The 24065-nt window shown below is 40.7% G+C and overlaps 1 protein-coding gene across 1 annotated transcript in view; it reads left to right on the top strand.

The window, feature by feature from the left end:
- The window catches only part of Eip63E (cyclin dependent kinase Eip63E), a gene marked incomplete at its 5' end in the record, with an annotated part of 709236 nt that overhangs the window by 416178 nt on the left and 268993 nt on the right, over positions 1 to 24065 (top strand). Inside the window, one exon of the mRNA XM_080266993.1 lies at positions 2885 to 3078. Coding sequence (XP_080123119.1) covers positions 2885 to 3078 — 194 coding nt within the window. The remainder of the gene's footprint in view (positions 1 to 2884; positions 3079 to 24065) is intronic.

Below are 24065 nucleotides of genomic sequence, written 5' to 3'. Positions count from 1 at the left end.
CATTAAATCCCGCCTATGAGAGGGTTAGTGGTGGTAGTATCAACGTTTTTAGGTTCCTGTGGCTCATTCGCAACAGATCGTATGATGTTAGCCACAATAAAACAGCAGCTTTGAATCGACCATGAAAAGGCAGGTGGAGAGAGAGAGAGAGAGAGAGAGAGAGAGAGATGGTAATTGGGCATGATAATTTAGAGGGAGATGGACTAAAAAACACGACTGCTGAATGGGAATAGGGACTGTGGCGCCGTGTTTAGGTGGACGTGGGAGTGATTAAGCCTGGTAATGTATCAGATTTGTGTGTGTGTGTGTGTGTGTGTGTGTGTGTGTGTCTGTGTGTGTGTGTTTAATGGGGATTTGAAACTTTGATAATGAATTGCACCTGGAGTTTGTGTATATTATTATTATTGGTGGTGGTATTAATGTTCTTCTTCTTCTTCATGTTATTATTATTATTATTATTATTATATTGTGTGTGAGGTATGCGTGCGGTAGGTTCGTTACCCCGCATACAGAGCCTTAATGCCATTCTCAGTACTATCATTACATGACTGCGTTGGTCCACCTTCATCAGCTCTTTACCACCTCAGCCTTAGCGATTTATTAAACTTTTTTTTACTTTAATATTTATTTATTTATGTAATTATTAATTTATTTATATATGTGTAATCGACATAGTTCTTACAAATACCTTAGAGGAGAACATGAAGGCACAATATATTGAAATGTACTGGTAAGGAAGATATTGTAGTAATTGTAGTGAGCCTTATAAGGTGACGAGAATACCCTCCATCACCTGCCCTCCGTCAGGACCCACCTGTACCATAACTCATTGTTCACGGACTGACCGAGTACAAAATTCATTACCGACACTCATACAGTGGTGATTTATCTGCTGTTTTGATTTTTATTCTTTTGGTTGTGATCCGAGTTTCGGTAAAATGTGTTTTATCTTAAGAGGTGCTGACTTCTCTAAGACTTCTGACGTGAGACGGATGGACCTGAGAACCAACAGTACCGTTATGGTAAAGATTATTATTGTTATCAATATTATTATTGTTGTTGTTATGATTTATTATTATTATTATTATTATTTTGTTATATTTAAAATTCTTATTATAATTATTATTATTATTATCATTATAATTATTATGGAGTAAATGGGAAGTTGCTGAATGTCGTGAAGAGTAAGCATGAGAGGGCTAAGGCTGCAGTGCGTGTGGATAGTGAACTAAGTGAATTTTTCTCTCTTAATGTTGGATAGAAGCAGGGATGTGTCATGTCTCCATGGTTGTTCAATCTGTATATGGATGGCGTAATAAAAGAGATACAAGGTAGGGCAGTGGGTGCTGGAGCGGCCCTAATGAGAGAGGGTAGTGTGTGGAAACTCCTGTACTGTTGTTTGCAGATAATGCTGTGTTGTTAAGTGAAGACGAAGGGGAGCTGCAAGGCTTGGTGAATGAGTCTGGAATAGTGTGTAAGAAACGGAATCTAAAGGTGAATGTAGGGAAGAGTAAAGTGATGGTCTTCGAGAGAAATGAAATCACTGAATGTACAGTGAAGGTGGATGAGGAGGAAATGGAAAATGTGATTGCGTTTAAGTACTTGGGTAGTGTGATGAGTAAGGATGGAAGTTCAGAGGGTGAAGTGCTTGAAAGGGTACAGCAGGGAAGAAACGTTGCTGGTTCCTTGAAAACAGTGATAAGAAACAGGGAAGTGAGCATGGAAGTGAAAAAGTTACTGCATGACAGTATTGTGATACCAACTTTAACGTATGGAAGTGAAGCTTGGACTTTGTTGGAGGGATATAAGTCAAAAGTGAGAACATTGGAAATGAGTTATTTGAGAGGAGCATGTGGAGAGTCACATGGAAAGACAGACTGACAAATGAGGAAGTGAAGGAGCGTTGTGGTGTAGATGTGGATGTGATAGGAAGCGTTAGGAGAAACACACTGAGGTTGTTTGGCCATGTGGAGAGGATGGAGAGCGAGAGACTGATGAGGAGAGTGTATGTGGGTGAGGTGGAGGAGGGAAGAGGGAGGGGGAGGCCAAAGATGAGATGGAGGGATGGAGTGGAGAGCTATATGAAAGGGGGGGGGGGGTGAGCTGGGAGCAGGGCAGTGAACTGGCGGGGGACAGGGCGACATGAGGCGAGTTGTTTATGACCACCCCTTACGGGATTAAAGTGTCTGGCAATGGATAGATAATTTTTATTATTATTATCATTATTGTTGTTAATGTTGTTATTGTTGTTATTTTTTATTGTTTAATGTTTTTACATAATATGACTAATAATTATTTTTCTCTTCCCGTCCCTTTCCTCCACTGCTTTTTCCTTTCCTTTCCCCACCCAATCCTTTTTCCCCTCCCTACCCTTACTCGCTCCATCCATCCCCCGAATTCAATCCAATCTAATCAAACCTTTTTCACTGTGTAACTCATCTAACTACTCCAAAACCCGCTCATAATCCCCAATACATCTTCCCTCCACTCCAACCTAACCTTCTTCCTTCCCTACCACTCGTTCCCTACTTTCCACTCCTTTTACCTCCACATCTTACATAACTCGTCAACTTCTTGATCACATCAAAACTCCTCAATCTATGTGGGAATCTAATGTAAAAACTCTCCTTTCCCTCCTCACCATCCATTCCAACTAACACCTGTCCTCTATTGCCTACTCTTTTATTACCTATGAATCCATCCCTTTTTCTTATCTCTTTTGAAAACCCTTACCATCTTTCCTCCATTCTGTTCAACCCTTATCTTTTCCTCCACACGTTACCAAACCCCTCATCCCCAAAATCTTTCCTCTACTCCCTTCCCAACCCCTCAACCCCTCCAAATCTTTCCTCCACACCCCTTCCAACTCCACCCCTACACACAGGCTGGGAGCGATTGGTAGACCACCGAGAATCCCTCTCCCGTCAGCTCTCCGTCTCCTCCGATTCGAAGCTCCTAGATGAAGACATCCGAAGCGAACAAAAGGTCATTATGAGGCCTCGAAAACCACCCCGGCCTAAATCTGAGGTGTATCTCTGCAAGGACACACGCAAGTCAAAGAGGTTCAGCGCGTTCGGGGTGAGTACCGGGGTTTTTGAGGGAAAGAAGGGGCTTAACATTAATGCCTATTAGCATTAATTATGGGAGGCGGAGAAAAGTTTTGTGAAGTGGAGCAATGGAGATGGGTACAAGGGATTGTGAGCAAATGCAGATAAAATAAAAGTACTGATCTCTAGGGCTGGTGGTGGTACTGTCAGAGCAGAGGGAATGTGACCATATGCAATTTGCTACAAGGGTGTGGGAAGTAACTCCATTCTGTGTTGTGCTTGTAATAACTGGGTGCCTAAGAGATGTAGCTGGTGGTATTAGAGGCAGGGTGCAAATCATGCTCATTTATTGTGTGCAGTGTATTGTGGACAACATGTAGAGATTGAGAGGCATGAAAGGATTGATCTTGCTGGAGAATCTCTTGAGCGTATGGAGGAGTTTTGTTATTTGAGGGGCATGTTATGTGCAGGAGGTGGGGCTGGAGCTAGTTCTGTGGCTAGGGTAAGGGGTGGTTGGCGGAAGTTCAGGGAGAAGTTGCCTCTTCTGACAGTGAGACGGCTCTCCGTTCATGCTGAGGAGTCCTTCTGTAACAGTAAAGGAAGAGGATATTCGTAGGCTTAAACGTACAGAAATGATAATAATAAGATGGATGTGTAGTGCGTCCTTAAATGAGAGGCCTGGGGTGACTTGAATTGAGATTGAAGAGTTGAGGGGAAGGACGGTACTTGAATGTAGTTCTTTGATGAAGAAGGGTAGATTGGGATAGTTTGGGTGTATTGAAAGGGTGGGAGATGACAACTGGGTGTGGAAAGTGAGGGGTGTGAACGTCGAGGGTAGAGTTGCGGGAGACAGACGAAAAGAGACTTGAGACAAGTTCATACAGTGTGACCTCAGGGATAAGGGACTGAATAGGGAGGCAACCAAGGAAGGAGCATGATGGGGAGCCGACACCAGGTGACGAAGGCCGACACATGCTAGGATGTTGGAACCTTTGTTAACGAAACGAAGTGAAACTTCTTCACGAGGGTTATTAAGGCAGAGTGTCAGTTTTTGTGGGGCCACAACCTTCCTGAAGAACACAGCACGCGACTTGTCGAATTTCATCCTGATCCTCAGTCACACTGCTGGGTGAACAGGGCATAGGGGAAGCAAACTCTGGGAGGCCTGGGGTAGTGGAGGGGCGTGTTAGAGGGCCGGAGAGGCTGAAGAGAAAGTTAAGTGATCCGAGAAATTATTCACGATAGCTCGAAACATTGCTAAGGGACTAAACACAAAATGGTAGGAGGGAGAACTGGCAGAGTTACAGAGGTCTAGAAAGTGGAAGGAATGTTTGCAAGGGTTTCGGTTGGTAAGAGAGATTTTAAGAACGGCATAAGGGAAACTGATATCTTGAACAGAAGCCGTGAAAGACTAGATGGAAAGGTACTGGCCTTGGAGAAATTTAGTGAGGTTGCAATGGAAAGTGGCAGATATCAGAAGGGAATATATGAGAAGTATACGAATAATGTCAAGTATTCTTTGATGTAATAGAGAAAAGCTGAGGTGTAAAAGGAAGGAGGGCTTGCAGAGATGGAGAGAAGATTTTGTTAGTAAAAGTTAAGGAACTGCTCTTGGGATTAAGGGTTGAGAGGTTTATGGCATTGTATGCAAGTTCAAGAAATTCAGAAACATTGTGTGTATAGAATTAACAGAAATGTATGCAAGCAATTAGTAGCTCCTGCAACATTTTATTGTTTTGTATAGTGGTGAATATTTGTGCATGAGACTGACTTTCCTCTCTGATTAATATTCTCAGTGATTTGTCATTAAATTACAGCATTACTAATGTACCCAGTGATTTTTCGTTGAAGTATTTTCTTTTATATCTCATAACTTATTTTTTATTTATTAGTAGTAGTTTATGATGATGATGATGATGATATTGAGAGTGGGAAAACTGGGACGGGATTGCAGGAAACCTTATAGTTTTAGGGTAAAATGGCGGAAAGCTGCAGATGGGGAAAAGCTTACAATTGACGGAAAAATTACAGTTGGAGGTAAAGTTGCAGGTTGGGGTTGTAATAAGGTATGGATAAATAAGAGAAGGGTTTGCAGAGACAGGAAATTAAATGAAAAAATGTAATTGATTTTGTGATTGAAGGAGTATTCCGACTGTATAAAACCTGGTACTAAGAGGAAACACTAGAGGAAGTTGGGGTTAGAGGAAAGCAGCGAAACTTCGAAGTTGGAGGAAAGACTGAAGTCAGGAAAAACTGAAGTTCGAGGAAACATTAAAGTTGAATAAAACATTGAAGTTTGAGGAAAAACAACAAGAGGAAATGCCGAAGTTGAAGGAAACTCTGCGGTAAATGAAACTTTGACGTTGGAGGAAACATTGCAGTTGGAGGGAAACAGGCTGAAGGAAACATGGAAGTTAAGGGAAACAATGAAACTGAGGACATAAAGTTGGAGGTCATTCATGCTGGAGGAAAACATACATAAGTTGGTGGAAAATTGAAGGTAACAGTGGGGCTGGGGGAAACATTGAGGTTGAAGGAAACACTGAAGTTGGAGGACGTGGGGGAAGAAACATCGAGGTTCGAGGAAAAATAGGAAGAGCTGTTGGGTTAGGGGGAGGTTGTAAGGAGAGAAAAGGCAAAAAGTTTTCCTCTTGGGTGAATAAAAAGTCATTAAACTTGGTGTGGAGGGGAAAGTTGCAGGAAAGATGAGGGAGAAGTGGAGGAAAGAAGAGGGACAGTTTGAGGGAAGATGAGGATAGTTGGAGGAAAGAAGTGGAGGAAAGATGAGGGTAATTGGAGGAAAGAAGAGGGGCAGTTGGAGGGAAGATGAGGATAGTTGGAGGAAAGATGAGGGTAGGTGGAGGAAAGGTGAGGGTAGTGGAAGGAAAGATGAGGGTAGTTGTAGGAAAGATGAGGGTAGTTGAAGAAAAGATGAGGGTAGTTGGAGGAAAGGTTAGGGTAGTTGAAGGAAAGATGAGGGTAGTTGAAGAAAAGATGAGGGTAGTTGAAGAAAAGATGAGGGTAGTTGCAGGAAAGAAGAGGGACAGTTGAAGGGCAGATGAGGGTAATTGGAGGAAAAATGAGGGTAGTTGGAGGAAAGATGAGGGTATTTGGAGGAAAGATGAGGGTAGTTGGAAGAATGATGGGGGTAGTTGGAGGAAAAATGAGGGTAGTTGGACGAAACATGAGGGTAGTTAGAGGAAAGGTGAGGGAGGTTGGAGGAAAAATGAGGGTAGTTGGAGGAAAGATGAGGGTAGTTGAAGGAAAGGTAAGGGTAGTTGGAGGAAAGATGAGAGTACCCACATGGCAGCAAACTTAAGCTAATGGCTGGATGGTGGTTAGCTCATAGTATGGTTAGATTTGTATGTGTGCAGACGTTAGGTAAATAGTTTTTGTGGAGCTGGGGCAAACCTTAAGCCAGCGGTTGCATTGTGGTTACCCCATGGTTTGGTCAGATTTAACGGTGTAAAGATGTTGCCCAAATGATAAATTTATATCAGAGCATTTTGTGAACCGGACAAAAATTTGGGTATTGGTATACTTGTGTCGGAAATCTTAGATAATATACGAGTAAACATTTGATGTGTTCTAGATTGTATGATTCATATTTTATGTTTCCGTTGCTCCTGTCTGTATCACTTTTTTTTTTCTTTTTTTTATGAGAACCAGTCAGCCACAAAGAGTAAAGAGCTAAAGTAATTAGCTCATTCTAGCCACTGGGCAATTGTTATCGTTATCTGGTAACTGACATAGGAAATAATTAGAAATAAGCAGCCAACAGAAACTTTTTACGATAGGTTGCTAACGTTATTATTTAATTCAAAAAGTCAGATAAATATATTGTGATATTCTTCTGTAGGGTTTGCACCAGTCGCCGACACTGCATGTGCTCACCCTACATAATTCTGCAAGTAATTCGTGGCACAACTTTGGCCTCATGACTCAGACGTGCCGCGGTTCAAGTCTTCTAGTCGATCAAGATTTATATATATATATATATATAAGTTAGCCAAAGAAACCTTGATGGACTCTGAAAGAACAATAATGGCCCCCAGTCCCGTGCAGCCCTTAAATGGGCAGGGGGTGCTAAGAATCTCACGGTTGCCTCAGTTACAATCTAATTCCTTTGTCAATGCAAAAAATACAATTAAAATTGGTAACTGGAATGTGAGAACGCTAAATCATGACGGTAAAATCGATGAGTTATTGAAGGTTTTTCAAAATTACGGACTTGATATTTGTGCTCTGACAGAAACTAGATTAACTGGAGTCGATAAGTTGGATTTGGAGGATGGTATACGTTTATTGATATCTGGCCGACAGGACGGAATGCATTATCAGGGAGTAGGATTGTTGCTGGGTTGTAAAGCAAATAAGGCTTTATGTGAGTGGGATCCTATAGATGAGCGATTGCTATACGCACGGTTTAAATCAAATCATGGCAACATCAGTCTGTTTGTGTGTTATGCACCTACTAATGATGCACTCGATGAAAGGAAAGACACATTTTATGAAAAGTTGCAAGAAGGAGTAGGAAGGGTACCTAGACATGATGTTTTGATCTGCGTTGGAGACTTTAATGCAGTAATGGGCTGTTCAAATGAGGGATTTGAGGCATGTATGGGTAAGATGGGAGTTGGTAGTAGGATGAGTGAAAACGGAGTGAGGTTTGGAAGCTTCTGTCTAGCAAATGACTTAGTCATCAGGGGCACACTCTTTCAGCATTGCAATATACACAAGACAACTTGGGTGTCGCCGTGTGGAAAATATAAAAATCAGATTGATCACATCGCTATCAGTAGGAGGTATAGAAGTTCTCTGCTAGATGTTCATGTTAAACGGGGAGCGGATATTGGTAGTGACCATCAACTCAGCATTGCAAAAATAAGGTTTAAACTTAAAAATCAGAAGAAGGAAAAATCTGGTGTTGGTAGATACGATATTGTTAAGCTAAGAAGAGAAGGAGAAGAAAAGGAGGAATTCAGATTAGAATGCAGAAATAGGTTTTTGGTGTTGGAAACGTTGGAAGAGGGGGAGAGAAGTGTAGATGAGATGTGGGAGGATGTGAACAAAGTTTTGCATGAGACTGCTGAATGTACGATTGGAAGGAGACATAGATTCAGGAGAAAGAAATGGATATCAGAGGAAACGTGGGATATGATAAAAAAGAGAGGTGAGGCTAAATTGAGGAGTGAGATGCAATGCGTTGATGAACGAGAGATTGAATTAGCAAGAGTTGCCTACTGGAGTTTGAATTCAGAAGTAAGAAGGTTAGCTAGGAGAGATAAAAGAAGATGTGTGGATGAAAAGGTTGCAGAGACTGAAATCCTAATAAACAAAAATGATGGACAGAGTCAAAGAATAGCATATGAATCGATTAGAGAACTGAGTGGTAATGCAGGTAAACGCAAGGAAATACCAATTAGAGACAGGGAAGGAAATTTATTGACCAAAGATGGAGATATTAAAAATAGATGGAAAGAGCATTTTGAGACAGTTCTTAATAGACCAATACCACCAGAAGAGGATATACCGTCTGCTCAGGAAGATTTAAATATAGAAACAGGAGAGTTGAGGCTTGCAGAAGTGGAGAAAGCAGTAAAACAGTTAAAGAATAATAAGGCACCAGGGGAGGATGGTTTATTTCCGGAAATGTTTAAAGTGGAGGGGATAGATTAATAATGATCTTGACCAAGCTATTCAATAAGATATGGGTGACGGGGTTACTACCATCAGTTTGGAAGAATGGTGTAATTGTTAAAGTTCCGAAGAAAGGAGACCTGAGTGAATGTGGTAATTGGAGGGGAATCTCTTTGTCACCGATAGCTTTGAAAGTTTTCAGTAGAGTGTTGTTAAATAGGTTGGAGCCGGTGGTTGAGGGTATTCTGAGGGATGAACAGGCTGGTTTTAGAAAGGGACGTGGTTGCAATGATCAGATCTTTATAGTTAGGCATTTGATGCAGCAAGTTAATGAAATGAGAGTACCGTTAAGTCTTTGTTTTGTTGATTTTGAAAAGGCTTTTGATAGTGTTTCGAGAGAGTCTATGGGGAAGATCATGAGACATTATGGAATACCAGAGGAGTTTGTGAGGGTCATTATGAACATGCATGAGGACACATTTTGTAAAGTGATGGTTGATGGTTGTCTGAGTGATTCGTTTGAAGTCAAGTCCGGAGTAATTCAAGGTGGTGTTCTATCGCCTTTACTATTTATATTGGTCATTGATTACATTATGAAACGTGTTGGAACAGAAACCGGTGCAGGTATACTTTGGGGAGAGAACAGGAAACTTTTTGGATTTAGATTATGCAGATGATATAGTTTTGATTTGTGATGGGCCAGAAGAGATGCAGAGAGTGTTGGACTGTTTGGTGAGTGAAGGTCGCAAGGTGGGTTTGGTTATTAATTGTGGAAAAACTGAAATAATCAATATGAATATGGAAAATGCGCAGGAATGTGTAATTGGAGGTATGGTTGTAAAGCAAGTTGATAGGTTTAAATATTTAGGTACTTATTTAGCCAAGGATGGTTCTTTGAACTTTGAATTCGAGGAAAGGTTAAAGAAGGCTAATCAGGCAATGGGAATGCTTAAAAATATTTGGAATAATAACAATTTCTCTGTGCATACAAAATCAAACTTTATAAGGTAATGGTTAGGAGTATCTTAATTTATGGACACGAGTCTTGGTACAGCACAGTGACTATGGAAAATAAATTCTTGGTGTTTGAAAATAAAGCACTTAGAAGAATATTAGGAGTTAAGTGGTGGGAAAGGATACCAAATAGTAGAATTAGAGAAATAACGGGAGTGCAGCCGATCGATGAATATGTTAGATTCTTACGATGGAAGTGGCTAGGACATGTGTATAGGAGACAGGGAATAGTACGAGGTACACCAGGGTGGGTGGCACCTGGTAGGAGAGGTAGAGGAAGGCCAAAAGAGACGTGGGTGAGGACAATGAGACGGGAAGCTGGAGATGAGTGTTGGGGAGATCTTGAGGAGTTAGCACAAGATAGGATGTGGTGGTGTGAGTTCATCGAGGCCCTATGCATCCCCGAGGGTGCCACAGGAAATGATTGATTGATTGATTGATATATATATATATATATATATATATATATATATATATATATATATATAAAGGCAACCATGAGCAACCTAACCTCGGACCCCAGCGCTGGGAAGTGGGCAGAAATTGATTTGGCAGATTGAGCAAATCGAAATTTGCGTTGCTACCAAGTTTGTTGGACGTTAGATCCTGGTTAGTGACTAACAGTTCGTTTAACGTTGCAGTAACAACAACAACAACAACAACAAATCCTATTCGTTTTAATATTCGCTGAAAACTATATGCCAGCCTGAGCCCTAGTTTAGTGGCAACCCATCCTCGAGACAATGTTTTTTGCTGTAGGGTAGTTGGAGGAAAGATAGGGAAGAATCAGATTGTAACCCAGACTTATTGCCTGCTCAGGGTACTGTAATGATGATAATGCTGTTGATGATAATTGTCATAGTGATAACTTGCAAATATAATAATAACAACAACAACAAGCACTAACAGGGCAACACCCGCGCCCAGCTGGTCTAATGGCCGAATATTTGGCTGCCGGGTGACCTTGGTCGTCAACAGAATATTCTCAAAATCTTCATTCTCTCCAACGCCTTTAACATCCCAACAACTTTCGTTCAAATCAGAGCAAAACTGTGAGTTTATTTGCCGAGTGACCTGAGTTTTGACCTTGCCCTGTGACCTTGACTTTAACTGATTATTCTAAGAATCTGTTGTCTTTGCCCTTGTTTTAACTTAAACCCATCCGCATTTTTTTTTTTTTTAATGTGCCCGACTCTGGGCAAAGGTTTCAGGGCCTATTTCTCGGGGGCAGTGGCCTATCCCAAGGCCCAGTAGTTCTGCTCCTCCACATGTTGCCACTTCGGCGCTAACACCCACCGTCCATTTTGAATACCTGCTAGAGCTGTATCGTACAGGACTGGTGTACTGGTATTAGCGGAAATATTTTACATGTCGGCGGGTCTTCTGTTAGATCAGTAAAGTCTGCTTTTATGAAATTCAGATCCTTAGACTGTTCCCTGCCCCAGCCGGGATTCGATCCTGGGTCCATTAGGACTGCAGGCCACCTCTCTACCGATTCGGCCACCTCTTGGAATCGGTGCGAGACTCTGAGGCGAGAATAATAATAATAATAAACCAGCGAAAAAATAGTCTCCAGCTGCATAGTAGGTGGAGACCAATAAGAAAGAAAAATATTCGGGAGCCGAATGCTAATCGCCCATCAGAATATGCTGTTGGCCAAGTTCAAGATTTAGGCCATATCTTGATACCCAGAAGGCTTATGTCAATAGCTCAAGCTGTTCATGAGATATAATGGTGCTAAAGACGGGCGATAAAAACCAGTTGACCATTGGCAACCATTTTGGTGACCTTGACCTTGACCCTGAGTGCCCATTTTCGAACGCGGCCAAGATTTTGGCCATATCTTGATACCCTGAAGGTTTCATGTTGATAGCTCAAGCCGTTCATGAGATATAATGGGAACACACACACACACACACACACACACACACACACACACACACACACACACACACACACACACACACACACACACACACACACACACACACACACACACACACACACACACACGTGCAGAGGCGGGCAAAAACATTATCGTTCCACCTTGTAAGGGCGGGCGATCACGATAATAATAATGATAATAATAATAATAATAATAATAATAAAGACAGCACTTAGCGAGTAGACTGTAGCACCAGTCGAACAGGCCAGTAATCCCAAGGTGGATGGAAAGCTGATGATAGGGAGGGCTGAAGCTTCCATTTCATCGGCCCTCAGGACACTCAAACGGCTGATGATATATATATATATATATATATATATATATATATATATATATATATATATATATATATATATATATATATATATTTCAGTCATCACCATCAGCCGTTTGAGTATCCACTGCAGGACCGGCCTATCCCAACCGAAATGGGGACGATGCAGCCAATGTATCTCTACCAAGTGGCTTAGGCTGTCTGGTAGAGATTGTATGTAGGATGAGAAGTGCTTGTAAGTGTAATTGTAGTGTTGGAGTGGCTTTGGATGTGTGTGTAGTCTGTGAACCAAGTGTAATCGGCCCGCGCAAGCCGACTGGGTGCAAGCATCCTTTATAGTATGCAACACTGGTTCAACCACAGCACCCCTGAAATCCGCCAAGCAGTACGTGGCCAGGAGAACGCTTCCAAAGTTTTTTTTTACCCTGGCGGGGCGCGAACCCTCGCTCTCCAGTGTACGAAAACGCACACTTTACCAATGTACCACAGAGGCTCCATATATATATATATATATATATATATATATATATATATATATATATATATATATATATATATCTTCCTACACACATACATACATTTTTAATATTTTTTTTTATATTACAGAACTTGTAACAAAAACAGATATATATAAAAATCCTAAAACTAAAACTAATAAGCATAACAGATTAATCGCTAACCTGTACTAAAGCCTTAAGATACATATTGCTAAGCCTACACTAATGGGAAAAATACCTAGAGCAACAGAACACCATCGACTGCAGATATGCAATGCCTATCTACATTACACACCTGCACTCATCACCTGCTGACTGTCGGTCGAGGCACGTGGATTAATATAAGGGACATCAGTACACAGTATGAGAGTCAGAGAAGTCCAGAACTATGCCATATGCGTCAACTGTCGGCCCAAATTAAGAAAACTTATACAAGCAGTTGTAAGTCATTTACATATTTTCAGGAGGTGAAGTATATCGTCCAACAGAACACCATCGACTGAAAGTGACCAGTATCTTTCTATATTGCACACTTGCACACATCAGCCGTTGACAGTCAGGCGAGGCACGTGGTTTAATATAGGGGACATCAATATAAGAAATAGATCAGTCAGAAGTAGAAACTATATCAAATACGTCAACTGTCAGTCCCAATTAAACTGTAAAATGTATGCATATTTACAGTAGATAAAACCATAACCACACATTAAAACAGTCACATTATACTGATCAGTCCAGTCTCCCTCAACAAAGCCGTCAGTTTACCAGTCATAACAATATCCCCGTTACCCAGGATGGTGGAAAGGGTGAAGGGGACGTCTGGTGCGCCGCAGTAATTTACAATTGAAGCACGTTCATGAATAAATCGCCGACAGCGCGGAATGATATGACCGACACACAACACCGCACCACGCACGTCACAGTGCGGTGGGAATTGTCTTTCAGTTTATGGTTTCATTACATCTGCCGACGTAGCTGGAGGAGGTTATCTATTCACCTATGTTTGTCTGTTTGTCCACACGGTATCTCCAAAAGTTCTGAATAAATTTCAATGAAATTTTGTGGAAGGGTGTCCATGGGCCAAGAAAGAATTGATTTTATGGCGGATCTGGATCCGGATCCTGCAATGGTATGAGCCCTGTGAGTGCTTTCTAGTTTCATATGTGGTAGTATTGTGCAGCTCATTCTTAATCAAGCCAATGTTCATTCTTCAAGGCGACTGGGACGACCGGCCGAGTCCCAGTTACCAAGGAGTGGCTTGCATGTTGGTATTATACACGGTCCACATTATACACGGGTTTTATTCGCCCCTGTGTAGAGTACGACTCTCATTTATGGGGAGGCTCCCCACATACAGCTCTTCTCAACAAGGTGGACTCAAAGGCTTTTCGTCTCATTAACTCTTCATTTACTGGCTCCCTTCAACCTCCATCTCTTTGCCGCACAGTTGCATCTTTATCTCTTTTCTATGGCTACGTCAGTGGTCACTGCTCCTCAGAACTGTCTGCTTCCATCCCTCCACCACCACGGCAGACGCGTAGCACCCGTCTGGCAACAAACTCTCATCCATTTTCTGTCCAACTCTCTAATGCAAGAGTTAACCTATACTTCCAGTCCTTCATGTATGCAACAGGTCAGATCTGGAAATTCTTCCTTTGTATTTCCTACTTCCTATGACCTCCAGTCTTTTAAACGCAATGTGTCCAGGCATCTCGAAATGAACAGATGTTGAATTTGGCTTCTTTTTTTTTTTCTTGGAGGGAACAATTTGCGGGCTTCTAGCCTTTGGCTCCTTCTTGCTTGCATGTATTTAAAAAAAAGAAAAAACTACGCCAGCGTCTACCAGACAAGTCAGATTACCTCCAAAATTTAATTAACTCCTTCCTTGGCCCATGACCCACATATCCACAAAATTTCATTGAAATCCATCAGTAACTACTTCAGATCCTGTGGACTGAAAAACAAAAAGAAAAAAAGTTCTGAACCGGGGCTCGATCACAATCCCCACCAAAATTTAATTAACTCTTTCCATGGCCCATGACCCACATATCCACAAAAGTTAATTGAAATCCATCAGTAATTTGTTGAGATACCTTGTGGACAGACAAACAAACAAACAGGGTGAATACATAACCTGCAACTTTCATTGGCGGAGGTAATAACAATGACGAAGGAAGTAAAATCAGCACTCAGAGAGCGCATACCTCCACCAACGCCTAAACCAGAGAACTCAGATCAACACCAAAATTTTACCAACTCTTCCTTGGCCCATGACCCACATAGCCACGTAAATTAATTGAAATCTATTTATAACTTTTTGAGATATAGACAAACAGGGGTGAATACCAAACCTCCTGCAACTCCATTGGCTGAGATAATGTCATAATAATAGTAGTAGTAATAATAATGATGATAATGATAATAATGGTAAATAATAATAATAATAATAATAATAATAATCTGTGTTATAATGATCCAATTTCAGTATGTGTGTTTGTTTGTTTGTTACCGTAACACAGTGAAAACGGCGCCTGTAACACAAATTTTTGTGAGGGCAACGTATCGTTAAAATGCTCTAATTTGAACAATAAAACAATGCCCAGTCCAGTCGGGCCACCGTTGCCGAGTTATGACTCATTTTTGGCCTTTTGTTTATAGTGGAGGGGATGGATTCGTCCTCGGTCGGGATTGAAATTACCAGCATGACGAGAGATGAGTGATGCGTTTGTTTTCTTATCACTCTCCTCTCCTTCCTCCCTCCTTATACGCATAAAATTGTTTAGTACAGGGTGTCCCATAAGTCTGGCGTCATAGGGATTAATGCACATTTGTTTTCTTTCCAGATACAAGAATATGGGGTCAGTATGAACAGATTCTGTAAAATTTCCTATGATGCTGAACCTATGGGGCACCCTGTATAATGGTATATTATGTAGTAAAATAGCAACAATACTATCCTGCCCCCCCCCTCTCTCTCTCTCTCTCTCTCAACAGGTGTCCGAGCAGGATAAAAATAAGGGAAAATTCTTCGCTTCGTCATGCTCACGGAATGAGTAATTCAAATATCTGTTACCTTTCAACTGAAGATAGGAAGGGACTTGAGATCAAGCGGAGGCTGCCGAAGGCGGTTAAGTGAGTAATAATAATAATAATAATAATAATTATTATTATTATTATTATTATTTGTGGTAGGTGGGGGCGCTTACCATCCACTCACTCGATGTAGTGCTGCTCTCGGGTGTCTGCCCCGTCCTCTCCTCCATCCTTCTTTCCTTCCATCTTTTTCTATCTTTCTTTCCTTTATTCTTTCCTCGTCCTTCTGACTACGGGTGACTTTACACTCCCTCTTCTGTCATTCACTCCTTCATTCTTTCCTTTTCCTTCTGCCTATGAGTGACCCTACACTGAATGAAAAGCCAAATGGTTTTCTGTACACCAGGAAACTATTCACTACGCTGGGTGGTAATCATATAACCAAATTTTGGCGCCTGGTGGTTTAGTGGGTAATTATTGTGCTCCAATCGAGCCGGTGAAGGTTTATATCCAAGGGATGGTTGGGGTTTATTGCTCACGTAATGCCACTCAGGGATGAGTGAGGCTGGTCACTCTCATCTTAAATGTCAGGACCAGCTGCCTAGCCCCGGGCTCCTACGCTACTCATGGGGCAACGTAAGATTGGATGATGGATGGATGGATGGATTATTATTATTATTATTATTATTATTGTTGTTATTTATTATTATTATTATAATTATTATTATTATTATTATTATTATAACTATTATTATTAAGTTTCGCCATATAAATGGCGAAGCTTATTGTTTTCGTATTATTATTTTTCTTTGCACTTTTTTTCTCAGATTTTGATATTTTACAGGAAGGTACCCTAGAGTAACCCAAGTAGCCTACTTATGCCAAATATAAATGACCTTGACCTATTTTTGAAGGTCATGTATTAATTTTTGGTGCACAACTTGCATATTTGAAGTTGAAATATCTCAGAAACGAATTGAGATACAGCTACTTGGTTGAAAATCCAATGATTTAAAAAAAAAAAAAAAGTTTGCTGAGAATTTTGGCTGAATATTTTGCAGTTTAGCCCAGTGGAAAGTACGGAATTCAAATGTGCTCTTTTTTTTTTTTTTTTTGCACGTTTTAGAGAAAACCACAAAGGCTGTAAGGCTGTAACTTTATAGAAATATAGCTGCGGTCCCTCTCAGTATGTGAAAGGCATATGGTTACAGTTAAGTATACAGTTAGCCAGTTCTTGAGACAAATGTAAAATATATCCATGCGTTCATCCACACCTTTGTCATCAGATCTGGTTGATATTACAGAAGGAGCTACCTTAGGTTAATCTAAGTAAATGTTCCAAATATGAATGACCTTGAACTGCTTTTAAAGGTCACAGACTTGTTTATGATGCCACAACTTCATACCTTATAATCACAGATAGTTATGGCGAAGTTTCCTTATTGTGGCTACACAGTAAGTAAACTGGTAACTAATTATTATTATTATTATTATTATTATTATTATTATTATTATTATAAAACAGTCATAAGGGGTTATGATAGGGAAATGACAGTGACACTAGCTAATGTGTCCAGAGTCTGTTATGAAAGTCACCAAATGTAAGCTGGTCATTTGAATATAAATAAGAAAATCCAAACCTCATATAATTCCCAAGTACACCCACGCTGAGTGTTGTGTCCAGTTTTGGTCATCTTATTTTACAATGAATGTGGAGAAGTTAGAGAGTGTGCAACGAAGGGTGACATAAATGGTATGTAGATTAAGAAAGACATTCGAGGAGGGCCTAGAAGATATAAATCCGTTAACCATAATAAGCACAGACTATGAGAGGACCTGACTACAAAAATGTCAACGAACTTGATAATATGGCAGTTGCTGATACTTTATATTAGGCAGATTGAATTACGCTAGGGATGATGGCCATAAAATTGTTGACAGAAGCATCCAGTTACATAACAAAAACTTCTTTTTTTTCATTAGAGTAGTAAACACGTTGAATATTATGCATTACACAGTGCAAGACTGTGATATTTGAGTAACAATAAAAAATCGCTTGTAATCCCCGGCTAAGCATATTCACATTTTATTAACACATTATGTTTATATGTTTTTCATTTCAAACTAGAAAGCACTCACAGAGCACATACCTCCACCAATGTCATTGCTATTGAAAAGGATCAGGATCAGAATCCGTCGAAATATTGTGTGGAATGCATAGGATCCTGATTCGCCCCCAAATTTAATCAACTCATTCTTTCCCAATTCTTTCTTCCACAAAATATTATTGGAATTCATAGAGAACTTTTGGAGATATCGTCTGTACAAACAGACAAACAGGTGAATACATAACCTCCATCGGCTTCGTTGGCGGAGGTAAACATGGAGGGTATAGTTACAGAGCAATGTCGTCACGTAAAAGTTGACGTCGTGTAGCTTTTCCTTACTGGTTAAGATATTTTTGAAATGCTTTTCAGTCTTCCTTTCCCGTAAAATTCCCACATCATTTTTGTCTGCTGTATGGTGGTCCTCCTCACCGCAATGCTGCCCTTGTCTGGCTAGTGGAATGGATGTTCTAGTCATAACATACACTGAACATGTACAGTACGGTATCTTATACTTTTACGTAAAATTGCTTTCCGATGACAACTCATTCAGTACGATGGCGTATGTTTAATTTTGCAGCCGCCAGACGGTTATGGCAGCCTAGGAACCCCTTTCATACGGATTATTGACATTTAAAGCCTTCATTATTATGTTTATGTACTCTCTCTCTCTCTCTCTCTCTCTCTCTGCCTACATATACTGTACTGTGCACACACACACACACACACACACACACATATATATATATATATATATATATATATATATATATATATATATATATATATATATATATATATATATATACAATCCCAATCCACAAGCGTCTGAGAGAGAGAGAGAGAGAGAGAGAGAGAGAGAGAGAGAGAGAGAGAAAGAGAGAGAGAGAGAGAGAGAGATCCGTTCCCATCCCACCATAAAAGATTTTGGAAATATCTCACATGAAGAAGATTGGTGGCATCTCCCTCTCAAATTTCGTTAAGGGTCCCATCTGAGTCTCTCTCTCTCTCTCTCTCTCTCTCTCTCTGTCGCGCGCGCGTGCGTTTCTCTCCTCTGGCCTTCCCTCAACAAAATTTCCCTCCCCTACCCCTCCTCCCTCCCTCCTTCTCTCCTCATCCTCCATCATTTTCTCCTAAGAAGTTTTTCCTCCTCCCCCTCTCTCACTGTTTCATTGTTTTGGGGCTCTTCAGACTTTGCTTCTTTTTGATATCCTGTGCCCGTCTCTCTCTCTCTCTCTCTCTCTCTCTCTCTCTCTCTTTGTATGTAATATATATATATATATATATATATATATATATATATATATATATATATATATATATATATATCCGTCTAGCAGTTTATCCTTTTATCTGTATCTGTGTCTGTCAGTGTCTAATTATCTAGTATCAGTGCTCCAGTATAGCAGTTTCCAAGAACTTATATATTTCTCAGCAGTGCAGTGAAGCTGCCAAAAACGTAGTATAATTTCTTACATCATACACAACCAACCCCTCCAGTTTTTAACATTCCACCATCTCAGATTGGATTTTCATATACTCCACATCGAAGCCAGAAACAGGACAGTTGTGTGGTTTCTGTGACGTACAGTTTCAGGCAAAAATAGTAATTGCTTTTTTAGTCAGACAGTTAGGGGACTTTCATGGTTGTCTAAAAATGTAGGCTATGCTGTAGGGATCGCGCCACTGGGTTTCGGGAGTCGTTGCTCACTTTTTCACATTTTATGTCGGTGCAGTAAGTTTATATTCATGTCCGCTACTTTACAAGCGGGTTGCAAGACACCTAGTTCGTCCAATATTGACGCAGTCAAACCCGTGTGAGGCCCAAACCTGCAAACACCATCCAGTATACTGCCATTATGCCGGAAATCGAACCCGGGACTCTCAGGTGATATCCGGGCAGCATTCCACTACGCCACGACCAGATAAATGTTATTTCATTTTGTCAATCCTGTAACCAGTGTCCCTCCGCCCCCTCTGTGGGCCTGAAGAGGATAACTCCCTGGCACTCTGGCAAGTAGATGCTTTTAATATATCCCAAGCACTTACGGCAAGTCAGAATGAAGTGAGAACCCCGAGAGTCCCGAGTTCGATTCCTGGAATAATGGTAATATTGGATGATTTTTCCTGTGTAAAGTACAGGTTTCTTCCTGCAAACACCTGTCGCTGATATACAGTAAACACGCAACTGAACTTATTTTCTGCACAGCTGTCCACCAACTCCGGCCACTGTAATACACTCGGTAACAAGTAAACATGGATATCGTTCACACTTGAATGTAGGCAGACACACAGTTTAATAATAATATGCAAAATTAGTCACGATGACACTATAAACGGAAATGCAGATATTGGTAATACTCGTGTTCCATACATCCTTTAATACCAAAAATACCATGTTAACACTGGCTTATGCAGTCACTCATTCTTATCTCAGGCTGTGCACGACTGAAGAATTCAGCATAAAATTGACGGCCGTGCAGTACCATTACACACTTTCATTAGAAAAAAGAAAAAATCACCAAACGACCTCACTTCAAACACAAAACCTACACAACCGTCTCAAACCCACGTTCTTTATGTTTTCTTCCTAAATTAGTCAGTTTAGTAGGTACGGTATAAGAAAAGAAGAGAGCTATAATAGGTTGGTTAGTCCGCTGGTGACTGTTTTCCCTGACACGTTTAGATTTATGACTGTGATTTCAAGAAACTCTTGTAAGGAATATTAAATACCAAAAGATTTGTTGACCTCACTTTGCAACTAGAATGTAGCCCTACAGTAATTTTTGGAGCTTTCATATGTAATTTCATTCTCTCCTTTTCTCCCTTCGTCTCCTCACAGCCTTTCCTTAGTACTGTTTTCCCCTCTCTTTCCCCTCCCCCTCCTCTCAATTCTTCCCAGCTTCTTCTCTGCAGGTAACTTAGTAATTCTCTCTCTCTCTCTCTCTCTCTCTCTCTCTCTCTCTCTCTCTCTCTCTCTCTCTCTCTCTCTCTCAAGGAAAATGGGTGATTCTCCGAGTCATAAGTCAAAAGGCACCCCCTCCCCCACGGATTTCAGGACGGAAGCCAGAATTACCAACACCCTGACATTCCTCTCCCACTAATGATGGCCATAATTTTTGTTTTAATCGTCTTTCCCCCCGCTGTGTATGTGTGGTGAGTGTGTGTGTGTTTACGCTATGTAGGTGTGCGTGTGTATTCCCGAGCAGACTAACACCTTAAGCTTATGCGATCCTAGAGTTTGTTAATTTCAGTCCTGGCAACATTGGGTTCATTTTCAGACTCCACCCTGCTCACCATTATCCTTCTCTACTCGCCTTATCCCCCCCCCCCCCTTCCTTTTATTCCTCGTTTCCTCGTAGCCATTCTCACTTTAACCTCGGAGGAAAAGGTGTATATTTTGGATTATTTTCTTTGATGTAATCCCTCGGCCATACCGCCTTCATAACCCTGATTTACGGTTAATGTTATCGTGGTGTTGATATGGCAGCACTATGTTTACCTCGGAGTGTTGCCATATCGCGGGTTGCCCCGACATTTATACCCTCTAATATTGGACACAAACGCAAGTAGTAAGTAGAGTGGGCTTTGTTTCGTTGTTTTTAGGTGCTGTGGTCTTGCCTTCAGGCATTGGTGTTTTTGGAATTGTGTTTATACATTCAGAGTTTTTAGTCTCTCCGACAAGGAGAGTATGTTTTCACTCCTGTTTGATTGTTAGTTAGTTTGTTAGCAGGATACTCAAAAACTAAAAGAGATTTGGACCAAATTTGGTGGGCTTATAACCCATGGCCCAGGGAACAATCGATTAACTTTTGGGACCAATCTGGATCTTATTACAGATTCCGAAACTGGAAAACACTTTTTGCGAAACCCTATTTAGTGGTGAGAAAACCTAACCCATATTGAAGAGTGGTTTATAAATTACCTTGCCCTTGTCTGAGAGATTCACTCCACTGAGTGCCCCTCTAGTTTCTGTTTTCTTTCTTTCTTTAAGAGGACCTGTTGTTCTTCTAGAATGTGTTGTAGTCTGTGGCTCTTCATTTAGCATATTTGCAGCACTTTTCAGATCTGTTATTGTATTTCAGGATTTGTTATTTTTTATGTAGTTATTTTGCCTAGATTTTTGTTTCTCAAGGTGTTATATTTGCGATTAGGTATTGTTTTAGTTTGTAACTGTCACTTTATTTTTTGTATTTCTTTTCTTACGCCAGTACTTTTCCTTTATGATTATGCTTTTTCATATCCAGTGGTCTTCCCCTTAGGATGATATTTCTGTCCAGGAAAGAAAATAATGCAAGAAACGAGTTGTTTTCTCTAGGTCGTCAAAACCAAATTGTGGCTTCGTTATTTTTTTTTTTTTTTTTTTTGGGGGGGGAGGGTATTTTACTAGTATACTTCCTTGTATATGTCCTTCAGGGAGTAATTTTTGATATACTTTTAATTCCCCTTTTTCTGTTTTTATTGTTTTAGTTAATTTTGTCATGTTTTTACTGCTCTACAGTATTATGTATGTATTTATTTTTTTTTAGCTTGCTAATAGCCCTTTTCTTTTATTATTTTTTGTATATGTATATTGGTAGCCTATATTTTTTGTGTGGTATATTTTATTCTTTTAAAAATTTCATGTGAGTTTTGGCTAGTAGTTATTCCTCTCTCTCTCTCTCTCTCTCTCTCTCTCTCTCTCTCTCTCTCAGGGTCCATCTTGCAGACAGCACTAAGCTAGAGGATTGCTTGGACACTCAAGATTGCATAACTACTTTGGGACTTTGTTTTGATAGGGAATTGAGCTAAACAGTGGTAAATATCATTCAGCCCGGACAAGTGCAAGGTCTACCGTACGTTAGTTATACAAGCCCAAGAGCCAACTACAGTTTACTAGGAAGTACAGTCAGCAGTACTGAAATGCAATCAGTATACCTAGGTATACTAATCGGTAGTGGCCTGAAGTGCTCCAAACAGTTCATTGAAGTATGGAAGACTGCACAAAGGCTTTTAGATTTTACAAAGATGTTGTTTAGGTACCGAAGCAGTGATATAGTCCTCTCCAATTCTCATTTACGATTACATCTGGAATATGCTGTACAATTCTGGTCGCCGGCACAGTGGATGGATATTGTGAGGCTTGAGGGAGTCCAGGCGCAGACTACTAATCTCATCCATCAGGCACATGGAAACCAAGGAAGGTTGCAGACAGACCAGGCGTTTGCTCGGACTGTTAAATGAGGTTTGCAGAATTTTTCAAGGATTTTAATACGTCGACTGCCAGCACGTGTTTAATTTAAATACCATTGTGACGAGGAATCACTGATAAAAGCTTGACTCTTCGCGTGCACGAACTGCATTATCTAGAATCAGCAGCCAGAAGAGGTAGTTGACAGTTCTCGAGCAAAGCAGTTCAGGACACGGATGGATCAAGTGTTGCTGTGCCTGATGTAGTGGTAGAATGAATGTCTCGTCCTTTCATGTAAAGATTCGTAGCCCTGCCTTTCTTCCTTGGGTTAGGCACACTTCATTTTCCATACTCTTGCTGCGGGTGGTAGAGGTATGCGGGGAGAGCCTTCAGGTCCAGCATACTTTTCCCTCGCTCTAAGAGTAAGAACGTGTACCTAACAACTTTATTTATGGTACCTTCTCTGTATGGCTCATAAGACTTTTAATGGACTGCTTGTTCTTGAAACTCCTTGAAACACACACACACACACACACACACACACACACACACACACACACACACACACACACACACACACACACACACACACACACATTCGTTTTTACCTTCCCACTTTCATAGCCAATACTTGACTTTTTTTTTTTCATTCTACTGTCCTTTCCCATCTCCTTCCTTCCTTCTTTTCTCACTATCAGTCCCCCATCTTTCTTGTTAGGTGTGTGTGTGTGTGTGTGTGTGTGTGTGTGTGTGTGTGTGTGTGTGTGTGTGTGTTGTTTGGTTAACAAAATAAATCAGCTGTAACAAAAGTTGAAGAAAATGGTGAGGTAAGGAAAGAACGAGGGAATGCTATTTTTGAAACAATGTCAAAGTCAAAGTCACGGGGCAGGGACAACGTTCGATCCATGTGTATCTCTGTGCGAACTAAGTAACTAAATAGTTTTGATCAGATTTGGACCAAACATAGTTGAATGGTTTAGGGTCAGAGAAGCGACTGACTAATTGCATTTGCGAACATTAGGTTATTACTCAGTCACATGGCAAGGTCAGAGTAAGCAGTTTTTGTCTGATTAAAACAAACCTTGAGGAGGGTTCTTGGTGAGGCAAGACTGAGAGGACTCGATTTTCACAACAGTCACGCAAAGTCCAAGGCCTCAGGAAAGATCAAAAGTCAAGGTCGCATGACAAGGTCAGCTTACAGTGTGGATCTGATTTAGACCAAACTTAGCGGAAGGGCACTCAGGCTGTGGTGAAGATCACAGAGCATGATCAGAGTCCGACCTGTGTGTGTTTTTGTGTGTGAACAAGATAACTAAAGCACTTCTATCATATGTCATCTC

This window comes from Coenobita brevimanus, chromosome 23 (assembly GCF_032717465.1).
Source record: "Coenobita brevimanus isolate Jiangsu-jjx chromosome 23, ASM3271746v2, whole genome shotgun sequence".
In the NCBI taxonomy this organism is placed as follows: Eukaryota; Metazoa; Arthropoda; class Malacostraca; order Decapoda; family Coenobitidae; genus Coenobita; species Coenobita brevimanus.
Note: the sequence above shows the minus strand (reverse complement) of the source record. Positions and strands in the feature narration are given on the sequence as shown.